Source organism: Otolemur garnettii, unplaced genomic scaffold, assembly GCF_000181295.1.
Source record: "Otolemur garnettii isolate 467f Iridium unplaced genomic scaffold, OtoGar3 scaffold00036, whole genome shotgun sequence".
NCBI classification, from domain to species: domain Eukaryota; kingdom Metazoa; phylum Chordata; class Mammalia; order Primates; family Galagidae; genus Otolemur; species Otolemur garnettii.
The window spans coordinates 13,364,609-13,373,034 of NW_003852431.1; the positions used below are offsets into that span (position 1 = coordinate 13,364,609).

Sequence of the window (8,426 nt, forward strand, 5' to 3'; positions counted from 1 at the left end):
CATTGGCTATTTGTTATAGCTTACTGTACGCAGCTGTAACACAAGGGTATTTATGTATGTAAACATATGTAAGCAGAAAAGGTACCGTAAAAATACAGCAAGAAAAGGTGAGAAACAGTGTGTCTATATAGGGCACTTACCATACTGGAACTTGCAGGACCTGAAGTTGCTCTGGGTAAGTCAGTAAGTGGTGAGTGAATGGGAAGGCCTATGTCATTGCCACACATCACTGTAGACTTTATAACACTGTAAATTAGGCTACGCTAAATTTATAAAAATCACATTACAATGCTGTGACCACTGTGATGTCACTAGGCAATGGAGTTTTTCAGCTATAGTATCTTATGGAATCATCCTGGTATAAGTAGTCTTGCTGTTAAATACAGTTAATGTAGGTGTGACTAACTTTCATGTGTCAGTAAAATATTATTCCTTTGACTTCTCTCCAGCCAGTCACTCTAAAATTCTTTGCCTCTGGGCCATAGTTAACTAACAGTGGAGAAAAGGGGGCTTTTATGACTGACCTTATGTCTGTTACCTTTCCAAGTTTGTTTTCTTGTGGCTCAGGTATAAGGAAGGCCTAATTCAGGCATTAGTCTTAAATTGAGTAGTTCAAGATGGTCACAGACCTTGTTATTTCCCGAGTCCTCTTTGGTAATCTAGAATGTTTTATTTCTAGTGTAAGTTTTTATATAAGCAGCTCATATGGAATATTTTACTTGAAACTCAAAAAGTCCCGCTAGGCAGGACCATTTTCTCCTTTTAACAGATGAGAAAATTTAAGTTTTTCCACATCAAGTAGTAAGTGATGGAGGAACTCTGAATCCAGGTTATAGTCACTACTTAGTTTAGTTATTTATTTGTTGACTTGTGCTATTTAAAAACCCTTAGAGCCTGGTATTCCTCTTACGTACAGTGGCTGTTTTTAGGTAAATTTATATCGAGTCTAAAGCCTATGTGATTGAAGACTCAACTTTCCAATGCAGTCATCTTTAGCCATGGACCTAAGGGCTTTCATGGTTAGTGTGGTGGTGAAGAGATGAGCCAGATACACAAGGCACATCTTCTGCAGACTCCTACAAGGAAAGCAGTACCTTACAGAGCAGGAAGAGAATGACACAGTGATAACATGTCTTTATTTCCTAGGGCTACAAATGCTTTATTTCCTTTTGAAGGACACAGTTTAAAAGGTGGTTTGTAAACATAGACGTTCTCGAAGAATATTTCCAAACATGTATACGCATCTGCTCCCAATGCAGATATAAGTTTACAAAAATAGTCACAGTGATTGAACTCATATGTCCCCTATTACATCTAAGTTCTACACGAAATCCAGTATCCCCCGGTCTCCATGAACTCCAGCGTCTCCCGGTCCTCATTGTTTCTCCTGGTTATTCCTCTTCTTAGCCACGTTTGAGCTGGAATGGATGTCCCTACTCTAGGGACGGAGGTATGTTTTATTCTGGGCACCACAAATTTATCCCACAGATAATACATGTGATGTTGCTGCCAGCGCTACCTTTCTAGCATCAACAGTTTTAAGAGTAGTAGCTAGAGCAGTTATCAGTAACTGGGACTAAATTTCCTCCACAGAAATGAACAAATAGTTCAAGAACTAAAGTTTTAGGAAACCCATTTAACTTCCTTTTTACCTTTTCAATATGTTTGTTTTGAATCTAAACATTTCTTTCACATAGACTATGATCTGTCTGTTGACAAGTTTTTTAATGTAAAATATGCCTTTACTTTTTATGTATTCTCACATGTTCTCAGAACTGCTGAATTCAGTGCTATTAGTAAGGTTTAACAGTTCACTGACCCTGTAGCACAGGGACGATCAGGTTGGTCACAACACATCAGTCAGGGTAAGTGTAAAAATTTTGGTGAAAAATATAAACTTGTAATTCAGTAATTTGAAGTTCCAGGAGCTTTTGTGCTGTTCCTTGTCACTAAATTAAGCCCTTGATTTTTCACATTAAGGAGGGGAAGAAAGCTAAGCATGTCACTTGAACCAACTCTTTCCAAATCATCACATTATTGCTGTGCATAAAAATACGTGAGGTGCTCCTCTGGGACAGTCTTTGGTTCTGATAGAGGTATTCTAAGGATTGCTGCTGAGAAGGACTTGCGCTTTTAATCAACACCTGGGTTGTGTTCTTGCTGTGAAAAGAAAATAACCTTGTTTTCAGTTTAAATAGGACTATTTCAAGGATGTAATTATTATCTGAATTGTTTTTAAAACTTGAATGCAGGGGTAGCACCTCTGGCTCAAAGGAGTAAGGCGCTGGCCCCATATGCTAGAGGTGCCGGGTTCAAACCCAGCCCCGGCCAAAAACCGCAAAAAAAAAAACTTGAATGCAGATTTCTCTAGCTTTACTCTATGAGAATAGTAATTATAGCATTTTTTTATAGATCAATATTCTGTCTCAGAAAGAATCCTTTCTTAATATCCACTTATGTTTAGACAGATAACTATAATCCCAACTACTGAAACAGGATGGGCTTTGTTCAAGTTAATCTGAGAAGAGACCTGTTTGACATTACATTTAACAGCAAGGCAGAATGGAGGAAAGGGAAATTAAGGCGGCTCCCCATTAAACTTCATTAGTCGCACATTTGCTGTTTTAGTGTTCGTGAATAAATCAGCAAATAAAAATCAAAGATTATTCTCGCTACTGTCTAAAATCATGTATGAATAGATAATTATAACCATTATATCTAGAAGGTTCAGTACAGGGAATGTCCTCTTGTTTATACCAAGTAACTTATGTTACCTTGTTCAGCAAACAAAACCTGTAAAGGCTATTAGATTTTAGGGAAACAGCCTTTTCTTGCTTTTAGTTTGATACAATCTTCCCAACTGTACTATTCTCTATAATGAAATTTTTTTTATGTATAGCTTTCCTATGGCTTTTTGAAATACTTCAAAGACAGCAAAATCAATATTAGAAGCAAAAAATCTCTAACAGTTTTATTTCCCTGTAATCTTTGGGAAATGATTTTAAGCACCATTCTCAAGTTTAACTAGTTCTCCCTCTCTACAATCTCTTAACTCTCCCATTGTGGAAAAGTTTGAAAACTGAAGTGTTTTGATTTAAAAACCATCCTCTCCCACTGTTAAATAAACTGAAGGTAAATGAAGCATAAATGATAATTAACACAACTTTAAACGAAATAGAGGAAAAACAGATGGCACAAAAAGTCACACGTAGTAAATATATTAAGCTTTCTATTTTCTCCATACCTTTATATTAAGAACTTGAGATTTAGTCTCCCATTTATAAAGTCTGTACATCTCTTTCTTTGCAGTAACTTTCTACTCCAACTGTATCCATAATACTGCTTCCACAATTCTGCACACCATAGCCACTATCCACCTGAATGAAAAAGGAAAAAAAGAAAACAAAATACCTAAGGATAGAATCGCAAACTAATTCACTTCAGTAATCCATAAAATTTATTGTGAGGAACTTAAAAGTTAAAAATTTAAATAATCACAGAATACTATCATTCACTATGTTTGAATACAGTGTAATATTAATGTTGATCATACTGAGTAAAACTTAAATATAAAAGGTAACTTTTTTTCCTTTGAGACAGTAACTGATTTTCTCTTTGCAGTTTTTGGCCTGGTGCCTGGTGCCACCTCTCACATATGGGGCTGGCACCCTACTCCTTTGAGCCACAGGCGCCACCCCTGAGTAACTGTTCTTAAATACAAGCACTTTAGTATACAATTCCTTACAATGAAATCTTGTGATTTCCTTTTGAATCAGTAAACTATTGAGAACATGCTTTCCTGTTACTTTGTGAATACACCCAGTAGATGAAAATGAGGATTACAGTCAACTTCACCTGCCAATTCATTTTCCAAGCTTATCCCTAAATGGCTTGCTTGTGCCTCTAAATACATTTACCTAAAAGGCACGCTGCCTTTAAGAGTATTTAAAATAGGCCAGATGTGAAGGCTCATGCTTATAATCCTAGGACTTTGAGAGGCCAAGGTTAGAGAATTGCCTGAGCCCAGGAATTCAAGACCAGTAACATAGCAAGACTATCTCTGCAAAAAGTCGAAAAATTAGCCAGGCACAGTGCATCTGTAGGCCAGATACTCAGAGGCTGAGGCAGGAGGATCACTTGAACACAGGATTTTGAGGTTGCAGTGAGCTATTAAAAACAAAAGTATCCGTTCCACACAACCTGCTTTTATTGAAAAAGAGAAAAAGAAAAAAAATGTATCCCAAAATAAGTGGGTTATATTATACTCACACCTAATCATTCACAATCATACACATGTATAATGGCTCTGGTTGTCAGTTTAATTTTTCATGTTAATAAAATTGTGGCACTCTTAAGACAGTTCCAGCTCAAAAGAGCAAACGAAAAACACCAAGCTTTCAGTTTGGGGGGTGTGTGTGTATGTGCATATATATACACATAGATGGCCTGGCATTTTTTAAAGACAAAGAAGATATATATATATATATATATATATATATATATTTCCTTACAATGAAATGTCTTGTAATTTCCTTGTAATATATATATTCTATATCTATCTATCTATCTATCTATCTATATGTATATATCTATTCTTTGTCTTTAAAAAATGCCAGGCCATATATGTACTCTATATAATACTGGTTTTTATTTTCTCTTTTCAACAATGCTACAGGGGAAGACGAGGAAGTTAAGGCTCAGAAAGGTTAACTTTCTCAATGTCATGAGGTGATAAGGTGACACAGATCTGAGGCTACAAAGCCCAGGTTCTGTTTACTACACAACACTCCATTTACCTGCATAAATGCACAAAACAAAAACACCCCAAAAGGATTCACCTTGCACTTGCCTGCAAATTAGGATGTGGGAAAAGACATTACTGTACTTTTGGTCCTCTCACAATTATACAGAATATCCTAGAAAGTGCACTCTATCACTCATAAGCCTACAAAAAAGTGCCCTGTTTACAGGGCTGCATGCATATCTGCTCACTACCAGTAGTCATGTTCCATTAGAACAAAATCCTTTCAATGTGTAAAACAGAATCCAGTATTTCAGGGATATACCTTGTTCTGCTATCACTCAATAGCTATTTGATCAAAAACATAAGTAAATACAGTTGCTTGCAGAGAATCTGCCAATTACTTTTCCTTCTACTATTTATCACTGCCAAACAACTGGCTCATAACTCAATACTAATACCTAACTGAATACATCAAGTAAAAGTCCTTCAGGAAGTTTGTCCCATTTTATGGGAAGAGTAGGATACATTAATGGGAATCCCACTAAGATGATGGCTGACCTCACTGTCAGGCGCTGCATACCAACCGGACAACACACATCACCACCTTGTTACCCACCACAGGCATCAAAAGTAGATAACAGTTTGTCATTTTACAGCTGAGGAGGATGAGGTGCTAAACATTAAGAATTAATGCTCTATTCACTGTCAAGTGGATCTTGTCTTAAGATTGTATACCTTGGAGATAACTCTAATTCATACTTCGTTGTGATTACAAAGTGTATATTCCAGTGGGGCCATGCTGCAGTTAGATGATCTCTCTGTGTAAGTCATCTTACATACTCTTTATATGCAGAAAAAAACTAAATTTCTTTCTTCTTTTTTTTTTTCTTTTGGACAGTCTTGTTCTGTCACCAGGCCTAGAGTCAGCGCATAATCAAACTTCACTGCAACCTCAAACTTCAGGCACAAGTGATCTTCCTGGCTCAGCCTCTCAGTAGCTGGGACTACAACCAGGAATAACTACACAGCTATCTTTTTCTTTTTCTACCACATAAATCAGATGTAATTGTCTTGTAAAACCCCTTAGCGGTTCACGGTTGACAACAGTTGTGCCTTATGAAGACATTTTTGAAGTCTGGCCCCAGGACATTAGCCTTTTTCTCATCCTGAGTCCCCCTTGCTTGCTACCATCCAGAGGACCCATTTCTCATTACCATGTGTTTTGATTATTTTATTTTGTTTATTATTTGTAATTAACACAAAATTTTATGGATGGGGTAGAGTGTAATATTTTGATATGTATATACATGTAATGCTCAAATCAGGGTGTTAGCATATCCATCACTCAAACATTTATCATTGTGTTTGGAACATTAAAAATCCACTCATACAGTTTTTAAAAAATATTTAGTAAATTGGTAATTCATTATATCTAGTGCTATAGAACACTAGAAACTTATTTCTCCTCCTTAGCTGTACTGTTATACCACTAATGAATCTTTAGCTATTCTCTGCTTCCCCCTACCCTAGTACCACACTATTCTACTCCTATGAGATTGTTTTAACTTCTGCATATGAGTGAGAATAAGCAGTATGTATCTTTCTATGCCTGGCTTAATTCATTTAAATAATGTCCTCCAAGCTCATCACTGGCTATCAATGACAGAATTTCATCCTTCTTATGGCTACAAAGTATCCCATTATGTATATAGACCACATTTTCTTTATCCATTCATCTCTTGAGGGACACTCAGGCTGATTCCATATCTTGACTATTGTGAATAGTGCTCCAATAAACATGGGAGTGCAGATATCTGTTCAACATACTGACTTCCTTCCCTTCGGGTATACACAGGATTACATATCTTATATAGTACCATTTTTAGTTTTTGGAAGAACCTCCATACTGTTTTCGATAATGACTGTACTAATTTACATTCCCACTAACAGTACCATTACTGCTTATTAACACTAAAAAATGAATGAGGTTTAGGCAATCTTAGTTTACACACTGACTAATCACAATGATGATACTATTATCCTGCAATCCTATCATTACTCCCATTTAAAAAGGAAATAAACTGAAAGAAGTTATTACTTCTTGGAATTTTTAAAGGCAACAGAGCTATAACCTGAGATCTGCCATTAGACTTTCCCATACCCATGTTCTTTAATGACACGCTAGTCTCCCACCTATCAACATTTACACCCATTCCCATCCCAGCCCCCTGCTATCTATCAAATTTGAAGGGTTACCTCTGCTTATAATTCTATCCCATCTTGCATGCCTCAAGCCCCTCACTAATTAAAGAGATCACCACTTCACAGAGGAGGATATTTATCGCATCTGTAAGCTATCACAGGGATTAAAAAGGACACATAACTGACCCATCTTACTGATAATTATCCCTCCTGATTCTTAGTTTTTAAAAATATTCTCCCTGTGTTCTTTACTTAAGTACTGTATGCTGCTTCTCTCTCAAATGTGAAAATAAAGTAAAAAACAAACTACAAAAAGATCTTGGACTTTGACGTTCTCTTCTAGCTTTCACTCTTATTAAGTTTCTTCAAAGAATCATCTACCCACATTACTTCACCTTCTTTAATCTCCCTTCCATTCCCCTCTTACCGCCCTCCCCCCCACCTTGACGCCATTCAATTACCAACTACTTCTTCTACTCCTTTTTTTTTTTTTGAGACAAGAGTCTTACTCTGTCACCCTGGTTAGAATGCTGCAGCATCATAGTTCAGAGCAACCACAAACTCCTGGGCTCCAGTGATCCTCCTGTCTCAGCCTCCCGAGTAGCTAGGACTATAGGCACCCACCACAATGCTCAGCTATTAATTACCAACTACTTCTGTTATTAGCCCCAAAAGCCACTTTTCAAACCCTATATTCTTGCTTTTATTTCGGACAGCAGCACCCATTCTCCTGCAGATGTTCCATGACACCGTGCTTTCCTGGTGTCCCCTCCCTCTTTGGCTGGTTCTGCTCCATCTCCTTCAGCACCTCTACCTCCTTTGTCCAGCCCCTCAGTCTTTCTTCAGGGTTCAAATCTTGGCCTACTGTTATGTTCACTTTATAATGTCCCTTTGGATGAACTTACTTATCTATTCTGTTTTTAATGTATTCATGTAATGAACAGCTATTATGCACCAAGTGTTTTTTTTTTTTATTAACACTAGAAAAAAAACATACATGATTGCTGGATTAATGGTCTGATTGGAAAGAATGCAAATTGCATGGAGTTATGACAGCATATAATGAGGCCTGGCCGGCTAGTGTGCTCAGGGAAGGCTAATTTGAAGAGGTGACCAATGAGTTGTGAGCTAAAAAATAAGAAGCAAGTAGGTAAAGTGGAATGGAGAGAAATTGTACACAGTAAGTGCAAAGGCCCTTTGATGGTAGGGAACATGATTTTTCAAAACCCTGGAAAGCCACTGGAACTAAAACAGAGAATAAGGGGAACAAGATGAAGCTGGCGACTAAGGCAAAGGCCAGACAATGTAGCGCCTTGTAAGCTGCCACATTATAAATCTATTACATTAACAACAAAAGCAAAAAGAATAAGAACACTTAGAAAGTAAAAAGTTCTCAAAGAAGTAGGGTGCCAGCCCCATATAATGGAGGTGGTGGGTTCAAACCCAGCCCCGGCCAAAAAAAGACAAACCGGAAAAAAAA

At 37.2% G+C, this 8,426-nt stretch overlaps 1 protein-coding gene across 1 annotated transcript in view; it reads right to left on the reverse strand.

The window, feature by feature from the left end:
• Positions 1-1,004: 1,004 nt before the first annotated feature.
• BORA (bora, aurora kinase A activator) overlaps positions 1,005-8,426 on the reverse strand; it is a 35,288-nt gene continuing 27,866 nt past the window's right edge. Inside the window, 3 exon segments of the mRNA XM_023513193.1 lie at positions 1,005-1,076; positions 3,245-3,283; positions 3,285-3,377. Coding sequence (XP_023368961.1) covers positions 1,005-1,076; positions 3,245-3,283; positions 3,285-3,377 — 204 coding nt within the window.